At 47.6% G+C, this 15,841-nt stretch overlaps 1 protein-coding gene across 5 annotated transcripts in view; it reads right to left on the bottom strand.

Annotated features, from left to right (window-relative positions):
* inpp4b (inositol polyphosphate-4-phosphatase type II B) overlaps window positions 1-15,841 on the bottom strand; it is an 81,299-nt gene that overhangs the window by 60,044 nt on the left and 5,414 nt on the right. For 2 of the 5 annotated variants that reach the window (XM_057035063.1, XM_057035061.1), the window contains exons 3-4: window positions 9,989-10,107; window positions 5,419-5,535 (exon numbers count right to left, since the gene is read on the bottom strand). In XM_057035063.1, coding sequence (XP_056891043.1) covers window positions 5,419-5,535; window positions 9,989-10,107 — 236 coding nt within the window. Of the gene's footprint in view, window positions 1-5,418; window positions 5,536-7,246; window positions 7,438-9,242; window positions 9,495-9,988; window positions 10,108-13,252; window positions 13,394-15,841 lie in introns of those variants that run through there. The other 3 variants (XM_057035062.1, XM_057035064.1, XM_057035065.1) reach the window with 3 other exon arrangements.

A 15,841-nucleotide genomic window follows, 5' to 3' on the forward strand; every position in this document is an offset into this window, starting at 1 on the left:
TATCGTAAACCCTTTGGTGGAAGTCAGGGTGTTATTATACACAAACTCAGGCCTGAACTTCTATCTTTGTGAAGACTTTGCCCGGCCTAATGCATTCCCATGCTTCCTAGACATCCCAACTCAATGCTAACCCCTCACCCTAACCTAAACCTAGTTCTAGTCCTTAAAACCAAGTCTTAATCCTCAAGCGGCTCTATGAAGTTACAGCCAAAGTGTCCCCCCCCCCGCCAGTGACACACATATTTCCTGTTGTCGTTGTGACTGACAGGCGTTACCGTGGATGTTTTGGGAGCTTGTTTGCTTGTTTGCAGCCGAGACCCGTAGCCAGATGTTGTATTTGCAGCTTTCCCTACATCATTAATCTTAGAAGGGAATTTGCCTTTGGGCCGGCAACCAGCGACTATATTGGTGGAGCAGTTTGAAGAGTAGATATTATCCTGCCTCATTCCCACCACGGCGGCGCTCCGTAATCCCGACTAAACCACTCGAGTGTCTCAGCAGCCGGCAGATATATTCATCCATCCATCCATCCAATTTCATCTTTTCTGTAAAGAGCTACGAGCTGACGTCCATTTGCTACATCTGTATTCTGCATCACGCAGGTGCGATAATAATGTCACAGCTCGTCGAGGCTCCGCAATTAACTGGAAAATAAGGCAAATAAAAGGTATAAATTAATCTCTGCCTTTGATAATCAGCGTGCTCTGCATTTACCGCTTTGATTTGACAATAAAAGACAAGCCGCCATTAAAGCCGCCAATCAAAACCCTTTTTCCCATCAGTTAAGCTGTCAGAGAGCAGCAGGTGAGGACGGTAAATAATGAAATCAGGAGACGGCCCTGCTGGAGGGGGGGGACGGGAGGAGGAGAGGGTCCCCTGACTGATCTGACTACGTCAACCCTAACGGCATTCCTTTGAGCACTTTGACATTGGATGACATTGCCACTGCGATGGCGAGGAGGAGGTGGGGGGGGGGCAAAGTAGCCATCAGAGAAGAGACGGTCCTTATCTGAGGACCGTTACTCCCAGGTTATCACTGCTCAGCCATCCACCAAATCACTAGCGAGACCTTTCTTGGATATCTCCGAGATTGGATCCTGCGCGTGTGTTTGTGTGGTCACTGTGTCCCCTAAATGCCTCTCACCGCCTGCGCCGCCGCTCTGACTGCCTCCATTTCCTTTTCATTTTTGGCAACTCTGGCACTGAAGGGAGGGGGTGGGGGGTTAGAATCCCACCACGCTGACAGGCATTCAGCTAAAAGCAAGCAGCCGTGCCAAAAGAACGTCAAGTCATTGCCTTTCCCGCATCGCGGTTACTGACGGGGGCAGGATTAACCCGGGCTGCGAGTCTTCATACTCCGGCAGTTCAGAAGTGGAGCGACGATCCAGCGGGCGACGGTCGCCACCCCCCCCCCCCCCACCCCAAATGGCCTCCTGAGGTATAAATTAATCTCTGGATAATATCTTTCAGAGACGCCGTCACAGCCATTCAACATGTGGCACCTGCGCCAAGAAGGTGCACGTTGATTATTCCAGTTGGGTTTTTAATCCCCAAACATTTTGATTGACGCGACACATTTTGGCTCAGCAACACGCTCGTCGCGCCGTTCCCACGACTGCACAGCGCTCGATATTCCTGCCCTCAGTCCGGCTAACTTTATTATCGTTTGCTCTGTGACACGATAGAACCCCGAGAGGAGGTCCGGTCCTAATCAGGACACCTGAACCTTGACCTTCTGAGTCAAACCGTCGTCTCATGGAATTAAGACTGGAGTCCAGACCGAGTTGGCCTCCCTTAAATGGAGGAATGGAGTGGCAATTTTCGCACAATGACCCAAGCCGCAACAGGAAATGACACGTTCACTTTACAGACGACGTAAAGGAGGATGAGAGAGGAGCTCACAGATCGCCGTCTCAATCTTCTAAACAGCAAATACACGTCTGCAGACAGAAACAAACGTGTCCATCATCAGGGAGGAAGCCTACAACCATCGAATATGTCTAAAATTTCTGGTTTTGAGTCCCACTCAAGGTCTTGATCCGACTAAAAAGAGCAAGATTCTTGCTGCTGATGAGAATAACCACCATGTTTAGAAACCATAAAAGCCACCACTTTGAAAGCAGATGCCCTTTTCTACTTCAGCCTTTAACCACATTAAAAGGCAGATGCCATCTTTACTTTTTGCTACTTCTTTTTTAAGTTATTTTGCTCACTTGAGCAAAAAGTAAGATAAAAAAACAGGCTCGCTATAATCTGGACCTTTAAGAGAAGTGAAGAATCGCTAATCAGACTGGAAGCTGGAGCGTTTATGGCCCCTGGGAGCCACCGTCAGCTCAGCTCCAGGTCAGATGTCAGAGCCTGTCATCCCCTGACAACAAGGGCTTGGGGTGGGTGGTGGTGAGGGGGTGGGGGGGTGGACGCCAGAGCTCTCTCCTGGCCATACTCTGACTCACACCTCCGCGCTCTCACTTATCGTAGCCCTGTGCGTGTTGTCAAATATTCATGGCGCTGCAGCCATTGTCGTCTCAGAATATCTAAGCTGAGGAGAGTCCAGGCGGGGGGAAACGCGTCTCTCGTTGAGGCTGTGATCCTCGGAACGCTGGTGGATGGCAGATGTGTGGCTCAGTTAGCTTTTATAATGATAGTCACAGATACGGGATTAAACTATTGCAAGGGGATTTTTCTAAACACACATTTCTGTGCACACACACTCCGTGGGAGCATGTTCACATGCATAATTGTGATGCGGCTGAGCGATTCCTGCTCTGCTAAGTGGCTGTCATGTTCGGGGTCATGTCTGTGTCATTTATGGGCTCTAATGAGGCCCAGACAAGAACGCCGTGTTCAGCCGAACGAGGCTGCAGACAAACACTGCTAACTGGGTAAAAATAACGATAGTAATTAAAAAGAACCCCGTATAAAAACAACAGGAATATCAAGTTCATGACAAAAGCTCTGCTGGGGCAAATGGCAACTTCTAAATGTCCTTCAAAAAGGTCATCCTTGTCACCTTTGGTGTCCTTTTTTCTGGAAAATGTGAATGAAACACTGAGCATCAGCGACATTTCATCTGGTCTGGTGACTGCTCGTATCAGATTTAAAGATTTACAGCTGATTAAGAACCGTTTTAAATTGTTTGTAGACTCCCTGTTAGAAGGCAGGTTCCACACAGGTGGCCTTCACCAGGTGGGTTGAGAGACATTGAGTGAGAGAGAGAGAGCGAGTGCAGAGGGACAATGTGAGACTGAGGAGACGGTTTAAATGCAAAGGTTAAGGTTATTTTGGTGGTAAATGTGTGACCTCGCATCATTAGCTCGCTTAACCACACGTAATTTACTGAAACCTCCCACAGCAGAGCACAGGAAACACTGCTAGGAAAGATCGGGGCAAGGAATTGATAATTTAGGCTGCATCAGCTCACGGGGGTGTTCCGAAACATAAATATTCTATACGGACACGTACACGCCTCAGAATGAACTGCTGGGTTGCGGTTTCATGCTAATTTCACCCAGCTTTATCTCCAAAGAGGACGCACAGAGTCCAGGTACGCCCCCGTAGAACTTCCAAATGACTTTAATTTAATTCTGCAGCTTTGACTCATTAGGTCTGTTCTTGTTCCGCCTTTTTATCATCATTTCCATAATTTTCCAGGATTGGTTCCTCCGCTGAACCTGAAAAAGGTCAAACAGTGCTTTTTGCTGTGGTCAGAAAAATAAAGTCAAGGAATTTCGTTTTTTACTCGACAGAAGAGGCTGAGTTCCAGCTGCACCTCTAATAACGCATCTTAATAAAAGGACACACGCCAATAAACCTTTAATTTGTAGATACTGATGAGGACCGTGGTGCCGAACGTGCTCGGCGCCAGTTTTAGCCGAGTTTGGTGAACAAATGTGATCTGTGAAAGAAGCTGGAGCGGGATGAATGTGTCGGTCTATAACTGCCAGCAGAGTTTGTCTTGGCCTCATCTCCCCTCTTTAACTTTGTTACCAGGAAACAGGATCTGAGGCCAGCAGCTTCAGGGGGAGCGCTGTCTGCAGCGGCTCCAGTCTCAGGGCAGGTTGCCGGCGCTCCAAACAGCAACAACACTTGTTTGCTAATGATAATTTTGATTCCACACTGTTCCACTCGGTTTTACGGTGAAAAAATGGGTTCTGTGCCAGGATTTTTAACGGTTCTGCTTCAAGTCAATATCCGGTGGTGCGTAATAGACAACTAACCAGTCAGAGCGCCATCCCTTTAAGGAAAGAGCTGAGCTGGGTTTATGGTTGTAGCCATCACAGGCGGTAAGTTTGCATGTCAGAGTGAACCAAAACTGCCATGAACACAGTTTCATCACGAGCATGTCGTTTATGGCCCGCCCGGGATCTTAACGATGATGCCGAATTTTCTCTTTAATGTCTTTCATCTTTCCGACAAGCATAGTTTTCACGCATAAACAGGAACTTGACTCTGGGAAAAGCTGGATAAAATATCATTTCATGCAAATTTTCTGATTTCGTGTGAAAATAAAATACAGGGCGAAAAAAATTGCAGTATATTAAAATTTAAATGACTGTTTTCAACCAGGAAAGTTATTTTTGCAGTCCAAAGAGGCACTTTGTTCTAAACCCTTGCACTTCAGTTGACTGTTCCAGTAACGCTAACGCTAACCATTTCTGGCTAAACGTTTCAAATACGCAATTTAATCTAGGACCATTTAACATGAAAAAGTGTAGCTATGAACAATGTAGGGTCTCAGTTCTCCCCCGACTGCTGCCTCAGGCTAGCGTTGCACCCAAATCAAGTCCCAAACTTATTTTACTGACACTCCAAACTGTGCGTGTGTGTGTTTGGCATCTTGACAACACCGTCGCGTTGCTAAACATAGAATCTCATCACTTCGGTCTGTCATCAGTCTCACTACCGGACGCCTGCTGCTGGATGGAAGATAAAGCCCAGTGTGGTTTATCAGCTTCTGCTGCGAGTTGTGTCGAGACACGACAACAACACACACACACACACAAATAACAACACGGCAACTAATACAGCTGAGGGGACATCTCTTATGTTAATGTCACAAACAAAGTCTTTGAAGAGGATGAGTTATGAACTGGTCTCACAAGACGGACAGATGGCACAAGAACTCAGGTGGCGTGAGAGGAAACCTCAATTCCCCCACATTTATAAAAGATTTAGTTCACAACTCCACCGTCACGATGGAAGCGACATTTATGCTACATCAGCACTTTGTATGATGGAGGTCACCTGGCAGTTCCTTCAAAACCCTCAGTTCTGACACAAACCTCTCACATGTTCCACAGATGATGTTGTCCCCCCCCCCCAACAGCCCACTGAAAGTGTGAGGCATGTCCATTAACTGTGTATTTTGGTCCTCGTTATTTCACGTGCACAACGGTGGCATAAGAGTTCTTGGCTTACTGGTTCCTGGTTCTTGTCCTTCGCATCAAAGACCGTCAGCTTGACGAGCGTCTCTGGGCAGGCAGGATAGTCAGAAGGGAAGGTCACTCCGGTGAGGAACAGGGGGTCTTTACTGGCCTGTCAGGAAAAAGGACATGTAAAAAGTGGGATACTCATGATCACACACGTATGTGTGTGTGTGTGTGTGTGTGTGTGGGGGGGGGGGGGGGGGGGGGCATCTGCATTGCGACACATTTCAACAGAAAGAAGAGCTGAAAGACAAATGCAGAAAAGTGGTAAATGAGCAAACAGCTGTTCTCAGCCTGTTCTCGCCCTCCCCCAGGCGTGACCCCGACCTCCCCGCTGCCTCTCCTGGCTGCGCAGGATAGAGCCCTCCTGGACCGGTGGCTGTGCCTGGAGCTGCGACACAATTGCCCTCTTTATTGTTTGGAATCGTGGCAGCAGCAGATATTTAGGCAGGTTGGCAGGACGATGCCGAGACTAAACCAGCACTCACGTCCGCCACTGGCTGGACTTTAAATAAATAAAAAGGCCGACGTTTGCCAATATTAATGCGCGATATTCCTGGAATGACAATACCCCGCCGTTGTTTTGAAGCCATTTGAAGCACTTGGCCCACAGAGGCTTTGCTTCCATCACGCTGTATAAATGTTCACACTTATAAGAGCTTTAATGGTATTTGGATATGAAACAGTCAGGCACCTCTGCAGTGTCAGAGGCAGGATCACTATTAGCTGCATAACAACCAACCTTTTACTCCATAAAAATGTGTTTGTTTCAAACCTGCACTTCTGAACAATCTCCCAGAATCGAGTCTTTTTTTCTCTCCACGTGCACTGAGGGGGGATTTCTGGCCAGATTGTTCAGTTATTTGGCGCCGCGAATCAAAGGACTTGGTGTTTACACTGGGGATTTCCTCTTCCTCTGCACTGATGGGTGGATTTTTATTTATTTTTTTGAACGCTACCCTGTGGGAGGGTTTGGGGACAGGCTGGGGAGTGATAATGAGACCGGCAGAGACGGGCTGGCAGATACAGACGGCCGCACCCCTGATTTAGAAAGACGCCGTCAAACGTCTGCGGCTGTGATCATAAATACCAACATTTATGTCCAAATGTACAATGACTCCACTCTAATAAGTCTAGAGGAGCCTGAGCAACTGAAGTGGTTGCCTGACGTTTGCATACAACTGTCATAACCCAAAGAGGGGCCACGAAGGCTGCTGGAACTCAGTATTGATGAAACAACCGGGTCCAAACCACAAAATTAGTTACCCAGTCAGTCCTTGGATGCCTGTTAAAGGTCTCAATTAAACCCTGGGTTGGAACAGCACACTTTATTTCAAATTGGCTTTCGATTTTGCCGGCGTGTTAGCATTAATCTTTTCATCACCAACGTGCCCTCGACAACAGCACGGCGGCTGATTGCTGCCTGAACGCAGCGCTTTGTTATTCATAGATAAAATCTGAAAGGTTGTAAAACCGTCGCTCAGGTAAGACCGGTGTATCAACAAGCCCCGAGCTTTCTCGCCAATAATGAAGAGAAGCGAGGAGATTGGGAATCAAAGCGCCGAGCTCACGGAATACATAAGCATCCTGGCCGTGCGCGCCCAGGGATCGAGGCGAGGCGGAGGAGGACGAAGAACTGAAACGGTGAAACCGAGCCTGACGAATCTCTGCGGGTTCTGTTCAACGGCCCCCGAAAACGCAGTCTGATTCAGCAGCAGTGGATCTGTGTCAGAACCAGGTACACACACACACGCACACACACACACACACACACACACACACACACAGAGGGGGGTTGAATAGGCCTCATTCAGACTTACCAGCATGCTTGGCAGGCTCAGCTGTCTTAGAGTTACTGATGGGTTGAGTTGAAATACTGATCCAGTCTCCACACACACACACACGCACACGCAAAGAAGCCGTCTGTCATACAAGTGGCCGACACATGCTACAGGAGACAGCTGCTCACTCTCTCTTTCAGTGCGTTCGGGTGGCAAACCTCAGTGGAATGGTCGGTTTGAACGATTAGAGGGCGTCTGTGTGTGTGTGTGTGTGTGTGTGTGTGTGTGTGTGTGTGTGTGTGGGAGGGGGTTGATTCCTCCGGCAACTTTTTTTTTTTTTCCTGACCACTCATAATTACTCAGACATACAAACAAGCAAACTTAACTTCCTGGACTCCTTCCAGGTCTGGTTCTCCTCTGCTGGACCAGACCGGCGGTGGAAAATCCTCCAGAGTGCCGCCGCTCCTGAACCCACCGCCCCCGTTTTAGGAGGGGGATTTTCCCACTAAAAGCTGGATGACATTTCTTGCCATCTTCAACTCAAAGATGCTTGCTACTGCGGAGCTTTGGCGGGATTTCGATTTTCCACTCATGTTGTCACAGCTCTTTTCTGTTTTATGGACAGTGGATTAAGATCCAGCAGCTACGCAGAAACACACACACTCTCTGCTGAGATAAAGAATCGAGCTTTTGTTTGAACAGCATCCGCAGTATGCGTCTGATATCGCTGCAGTTTCTTTCGTGTCAGACAGGAGGAGTGAATAAAGATGTCGTCTTACCTGCTAACAAGTTTCGGATTGAACATTCAGCCCTCGTCATCTGCTCAGTGTGATGTCTAAAAACACGTGCGTCCATCCTCCGCCGCCCCTTGAAGGACGCAGCCCCAGGTGTGCGAGGGGGTTTAAGCCCCCTCACCCCGGTTGATGGTGCTGATCCCACGTTCCTTATCTCAATATACATCCGGCGGGATGGTCTTCCCTTTTCCCATGATTTAGTTATTACTTCTTCAAGAATCGTTACAATGAAACGTTCCCCGGCCAGTCAGCTGGTTTTAGACATGCGTCACACTGAGCAGATCAGCTCTGAAGAAGGCTGAAGCTACAGTAGAAGCTGGTTAGCAGGTGAGACCCACTCGTCTGACAAAAGACACTCAAGCTGTATCTAAAAAATGAAGATGGAACAAAAGTAAGAGCTGGGCTGCTAGAGCACGACAGACATTTATGAATTTTTAGGTGAGAAATCCAGTCAAATAAAAAAATCCATCCCAAAATGAAGCGCTTCAAAGGAGCCTTAAAACCCAAATTCAATGTGAACGGAGCAGCGTTTAAAATTTGAAGACTGAAAGAAAGAGTAAGTTTCTGCTTTTTTCCATTTCTCTGAAATATAGTCTTGAGGAAAAAACACCTAAGAGAAGAAAAGGAAAGAGCATAACAGCAACACTGGAACTAAATGAAAATCTATACTGTTCATATAGTGGATCTCTTATATTAAAGCTATTTCAGCACCAGTGAAGGGAGAAGCAGTGTGCACCGATAAGCTAGAGGTGCTTAATACCAGTGACATGTTCCTTTGGAAATATTCTTTGACTTCTCCTATAAATAACTTCCTGACATCTTGCTGCTTCACGTCTTGCTCTTTTTATCTGATCCCAGTGTTGTGATTCATGAGTCGGGGTAACGAGAGCTTCACAGCGGCGGCAGACACGTTTCATCATTCATGCTCCCTATTAAACTCATGCACGGTGGGTATCATTATAGCACACGTGCAGCAGGACCGAAGCCAAAGACGGCGTCAACGGAGTCCAGGCGAGGATCTTGGAAGCTGACATTGTGGGAAGGTGCCAGAAGAATCCCAAAAGGTCTGTCTCCAGATGTGAGGAATGGCTCAGCAAGCATGGACGGTGCTCACAGACACGCAGAGCCCCTCCAGCTTCAGGGGTGATTCACATCCATCAACTTGCAACCCAACTTTCTAACACAACCCAGAGCAATAACACGCACATATCACACCAGAACCAGACTGAACCAGCACCTACCCTGTTCCTGTGAAGTCCAAAGCATTCCATATCCTCAGCTGCAAAATCCAGAACTACAGTTATGAATTTAAACTTCCAGCAGCAGTCCGAGCGTCTCCAGAGCTGGCTGAGCCAGCATACTGTGTCCTACCACATCCTGTGTTCCTGCACACACACGCTCAGACACACACACTTGCGCTGCTCCCATGACAGGACTGAAGGGGGGAAAAGCGACGTGCTTCAACTTCAGCGCCAGAAAGTCATGAGTGTGAGGAAAATCTGCCCTCATTTGCGGAAAGAAGTCTGTCTCAGTGTGTGTGTCTGTGCGTGTGTGTGTTGGGGATGGGATAGGGTGGGGGCCTATTCATGGTAGGATAAGGGCCAGCTGGTGCCCCCACCCCACCCCAAAAAGAAACACTTGTGTGGCTGCAACAGCTCCGACATGCTGGAGGTGATAAAAGAAGCAGTTAAAAAGTTAAAAGTGACGGACACCAACACACGGGCGGATTAGCCTGAGAGTCACAGTCACACGGCAGATGTGTGACCGGGGGAGGAAACGGAAGGTTAACGCTCGCCGTCTTTTCCACTTCAGTGGGTCAGAGGGGGGAAGAAAAGGTTGAAAAAGAGTGCAGGCGGAGATGGACAGAGCATGAATCAAGACCCAATGACCCAGAGAGAGAAGGGTGTGTGTGTGTGTGTGTGTGTGTGTGTGTGTGTGTGTGTGTGTGTGTGTGTGTGTGTTGTGTGTGTGTGTGTGTGTTCCTCACCTCCACTATCTCCGTGCAGCCATGGCAGATGACGTGCTGCTTGCGGGGATCAATGACAGAGACCTGGACCAAAGCGCTGGGCTTCCCGTCTCTGCTTGAGGCCACCAGATCATTACAGGCTGGAAGAGGAGAAAGAAGGTGAAGAAGGATGGAGAGACAGAAAAAGGAAGTGGAGAAAGGGTGAGCAGTTGGGCTGAGGGACGGATGTTACTTCCCACCCCCCAATATTTATGTTTCCTGACACCCAGATGAGGCTGAGGAGACCTGGTCAGAAGCCTCTTCATGTTACTGGTTTATGAATTAAGTAAAATAATTTAAAACCGTTTTTGCCCTGATATTAAATCAACCGCCCTCAATCTGGGAGCGCAAAGACAACAAAGGAGCGCGAGCAGAGCTGAAAGCCATTTAATCTGCAGCAAAGGTGTCGCAGCAGCTCCTTCAAGGACAGGAAAGCGATTCACGCTTGGTTCCTTTGTAGGAAACCATCACATCCTGAACAGGAAACGCTCACCTTCCCGACTCAGATAAACCGATTTCTGGAACATAAATATGTCAAAAACACGACATTTTCAGTGTAAACATGGACGCTTTGAAAGAGTTGCCCTCTGCAGCCATCGTGGACCAACCAGCGATTGATCCCTGTTGAGCTTCGCACATTCGTCTGAGGAACAATCTCACTCGGGGTGAACGAGGGCAGATGATTCCTGCTGCATCTCGGTGGGGTTTTTATTCCTTATTTGAATGTTCAGGCGAGCAGAGATGAAAGGGGTTCATGTGGGAGGTGTTTTACCGAGAAGCCAGAACAAAGCTGCCAAGAAGAAGGGTATTAAACATTATGTACATCTCCATTCTCCTCCAGTTTAGAGGTGATTTATTCCATGTTTGATGGTTTTGTTTTGTTTTTTAGGGGGAAAAGCTAAAATGAAATTTCCGGTCTAAAACGTATGTTTGAATGAGTCAGGCCCTTTTGAAAATGCCCCGTCCTTCACGTTTGTTTTTTGTGATGCAGGCAGGAATTTGGGATTAAGCTGAGAGATGCCGACTTTCCTCTCTGGAATATTTGAGAGACAATGAAGAGCCTGAAGGAGAGAGGGAAAACAGAGCTGAAGGTCGACTGCCGGCGAGTAATCTTTAAAAAATGTTCGCTTAAGGGGGCGTCCTGTCATTTATTTGCCAATTTAAAGAGCAATTCGTTGTGAGTGTGATGGATGTCTGCATTCGACCGCACTGAAAGGTCCTCGTTGGAAAAAGCAATATGCTCGTCGCCGACTCATCTGTCCGAATGAAGGTTCATCATCGTGCATCATTTCATTCATATTCAAATAACAGAATTGCTTTTACTGACTCCAACTGTCCAAAGCACAAACGCTCTAAAGGCTTCAGCAGCGCGAGAGACTGCGGGCGCCTCTCGGGTCCATGGGACCGGTTCCATGGACCCGGGTTGAGTCGCTACTGTAGAGATGAGACGGGTTTTCGGATGTTAAAGTCGATTCTGAACATTTCACTATCGTATAGACGGTTAAACGACCATTTGTTTGACACAAGCGTGTCTTGTACTTTTAGACTGCTAAGTGCCCACAGGTGTGACCAGCACGCCCCGACATGGTAGTGGCCGGGTGGCGGATCCAGAGAGTCAGGAAATATTAGCAACAGACAGTCCAGATCCCTGAAGTTTTGATAGAACTGGTAAAATAGTCAGAACGGTGGCCGCCTCCACGACAACAACCCTCCCAACGGTCCAGAATGTGTAGAGCCCCCCCAAGAAATCGCTTGACAAGATCAAATTACGCCTAAAGTTGGACATGATTGTATTTTCTAGAGTGAAGGCAGAGTGGGGGGGTTGCAAAAGCACAATCTGACAGTGTGGCAACACTGGGCCGCAGGTTCTCTTCACAGCTTCCACTTTTTTCCGCCCTCAAAAACGGCCGACTCGGAACGTCTCGCAGCACAGCCGAGCTCATGCATGTGTGATCCGTCCGCAGCTACTCTGATTCCGCATTCCCTTTTTCTCTGCGAGACGCTGGCACCGGGTCTGTTGGACTGACATTAAAGGAGCTCTGACGTGCTTATGCGCGAGGAAAGGCTGCGGTAAAAGAGTTCTCGCGGTGGGAAAAAAGCAAATACGCACTCAGAGGCGCTAATGTGGGCTTATTACTCACAACTGATGCATTCATGTCATAGGTGCAGGTCTCTATGCTCATAAGAGTTCTGAGCGTCTCTTTTTTTAAAGTTCGATCATTATTTTGGCTCTGCAGAGCCACAAAAAGGATGTGATACTCCTGCGTCCATTGTCGGTCACCTCCTGGGTAACCGCAGCGACCCTGGTGAGTGTAACAGGACTGCCCAGCCATGCAGCTCCTGCCTGGCCCCCTCCCATCCTCTAAGGTCGGGGCCATTACGAGGCTGGTGACGGCGGTGGCAGCGGGGGGTCGGGAACGGCAATAAAAGAGGGTGGTACAGGAAAAGGACAGAGGAGTCCCTCAGAGCGGCGTTCAGAGGTTGAGGAAGGAAGTCTGTCAGAGGGAGCAGGAATGAATCTGTAGCCATTTATTAGAAGAGTATTTAAAATGATTTGACTCGCAAGTGATTCAACCGTCAGAGTGTAACGAGAGCGGCTCCTAAATTACCATAACAATTGAGAAAATGAGGCAGTAATGTTTGCCCATCCTGGGGGACCTCACCTGCTATGCTGTATGTATTTTGTTTGATTGAAATCTGTCGACTTCTTTGGAGATGGATTAGGCAGAACTGGCTGGTAACTGCAGCGGGTCTCCGGGCCGCTGAATGAGCCTCAATTATATTCAATTGTGAGGGGAGTCCCGGAAGCTCCGCGGGAGACGGGAGGAGGCTCGCCGTTCATCGTGGGATCCATTTCAACGCTTCAGTCAATTTGACAACATTATTTGCACGTGCCGCCGCATTTCACGCCTCATTGCAAGTGGAGGTGGTGGAAAAAGTCGCACTCATTACCGTCAAGACTAAAAAGCAGCATGTGAAAGGCTTTTGTCATTTCATACGAAAGGTAAAGGGATTCCATACTGTGAGGATTTATGTTAAACATTCATTGTCGAGCTGCCACTTGTGCAAACGCGCCCCTGTTGCTCCTACTCCTGCAGAAATAGAACATTATCGCCATTAATTGCTGATGCTAAATGTGCCCTTTAAAATGCTGAGCCCTGAGGGTTTGGAATAAAATGCGGGATTACGTCAATTTACGCCGACGATCTGTCAGAAAACAAACGGAACATTTTATATTCTACCCACCGCGGCTCCCACATGATGAAGCTTGGTCAGGTTCCACCTGAGACTCCACACAGACGACACCACAGGTAATCCTCACCATTCAGTGCATGAGCTGCTCAACAAATGCAAGCATTTCCGTGTGTGTGTGTGGGTGGGTGTGTGTGTGTGTGTAAGCCAGCTCTGGTTGTAGTTGCAGTTTCATTTCACCGTCTTTCTTCTTCAGCAGCTTCAAACGAACATTACAATCTTTTTAGTCGCTAAAGCTGCATGCAGAGCTGGGGGATAACATCTTTTAATTTGCTGTATGCAGAGATCTGCAACTTGAGCCTCTCATATTTGACACTAAGACAAAAACCGTCGAGCAGTGAGTCACTGACAAAATATCTGAGACCTGGAAATACCTGTCAGATTAGCGCAGTACCTGCAGCATGCCTATCAGGGCAGCGCTAACAGGAAACGCAGGAGGAAATGGACCTGCAACCTGTTAGCTAAGGTGCTGCTGTGATGCGCAAAGTTCAGCCCGTCTTGGTTACAGCGGTGACATCACTTCCCCGTGTGTTAATAATACCTGTGCACCGTCTCGGTTTCTCTTTAAGTGGGTTTCAGGGTGTCAGTGCGGTCACAAACTTCCTCCCAGTGAACAGTAGACACGATCGGAGAACATTTACGGGAACAAACATCGACTCTCATTCCATATTTAACACTGGCTTAAAAGCACACGAGTAAATAAAACATGGGGATTTGGTCTGAGGTGCTGTGCTTTGTTGCCATTTACAGCGGCTGACATTTTCAAATATTTCACAACTAATTATATCTGTTCTTTTTAAACTACTGTTTTTTTTCTGGGGCGCCATAAACAGCTGTTTGTCTGAGTGGTGATGGAAAGTGCTGGAGTGCCCCCGTAACCGTTACCACATCCTTATTCAGCTGAATACCATGTTTAGCCACAGTCTTAGGCTAATCACATGCTAATTAGCGGTGGCGTTTATCTCCAATAGTTTTGGCGCTGCTTCTGCACACGACCACAGTGCTGCACCATCACAACCCTCCCAGATCCAGCCTGTCTGCGCTGAAGGTTGAGCCCATAATCTGGACCCGTGGTCGTCTGCTGTGCTTTTAGCCACCAAGTTTGTAGTTCCCGTTCAAAACAGCCATTAGTTACACTGATGTGTTTTACTGCGTCCCTTCGCTGCGTCCCGATTGTTGTTTCCAAGCGACTAAACAGTTTGTGTGGGCAGCCAGATGCAGACAGTCTCTCTCTCCGTCCTGTGTTTTTATTTAAGTCACTCTCGCCCCCCTGCTGTGTAAAAGAAATCTGCGAAATGATGAAAGTCCTATTTCTACGCTGTGGCTGTCAGCATGTCATTGTCATTGACTGTGGCACCAGTGCTTGGTTACAATTTATATTAATGAGATAATAAAGCTCATTTTTAGTTGGAAATACTCCATAATGAGCACATGGAATCACGTAGAAGGGGGTCGGATTCATTTAACCTTATTAACCCTAACCCTTATTTAACCCTAACCCTAACCCTAATTCCTCTGTCAAAGTCAACAATCGTTTTTAATAAGATATGTGCATATCTTGATGCATTTTAAAGAAATATAAAATGAAAAGGAAGCCTTGACAGACGGAGTGTATATTATGCGCGCATGAGAGGGCAAACATTGAAATGGGCCAATTTAAGCGGTGTTACGGTATTGCTCCCTGACAGATGTCAGCACTGAATTGCACCATGACAATGAATTTACATTCAAATTCTCTTTTACACCAACGTGCACGCTCGCCAGCGGCAACCCACGGGTGTCATTTTTAACAGACTCGATATTTAGACGCTTAAGGAAGCAGACAGAATGCAGGTAGGTCTGCCAGGATCGCTGCGCATGAAACTACAACCCGTTTTATGAGCGTGTGAATGTTTGCCTAGATAAAAACAGTCTGGTGCCACACACACACACACACACACACACACACACACACACACACACACACACACACACACACACACACACACACACACACACACACACTCTGACATGTCATTATGGCTCACTGTCATTTTTTCCATTTATATGTAATGACAGTGGAGCAGCTGGGGGTGTTAGGAATGATGAGGTTATCAACATGTAGTTGGAACACACACACTTGCACTGCTGTGTTTATGAGGACTCTCGCTGACATGGTGCATTTCCCAGACCTTCACCCCAACCATCCTGACTAACTGGCCAACCTAATGAAAACCTTAACCCTCAGCCGGCCCATTAAAGATGTAAAGTCGCACAATGTCCTCACTTTGATAGTAAAATAAGTATTCTGAACAACGAGTTTCATTTGCTCACAGTATCACCACATCTTGGGCACGTTTCGTTGCACCGATCCCAAAAGACAAACACCAGGGAGACAACAGTTCCTTACTTGTTTCTCAGAACCTGAGCCACTCTAAATTGTCTGGAAATAGAATTCCGGCTTGAAACGTCGGTTAAAAATGAATGAGGCCATGTCATTGAAAAGTTCAAAAGCTGCCCTTTTGCCAGTGTGTCTGCTTCTTCCTTCTGTCTCCACTCTGGGTGGGAAACATTGTGCAGCTCTAAACCCACTAAAAACACGTC

The sequence above is a fragment of the Takifugu flavidus genome, chromosome 6 (genome assembly GCF_003711565.1).
Source record: "Takifugu flavidus isolate HTHZ2018 chromosome 6, ASM371156v2, whole genome shotgun sequence".
Classification (NCBI taxonomy): domain Eukaryota; kingdom Metazoa; phylum Chordata; class Actinopteri; order Tetraodontiformes; family Tetraodontidae; genus Takifugu; species Takifugu flavidus.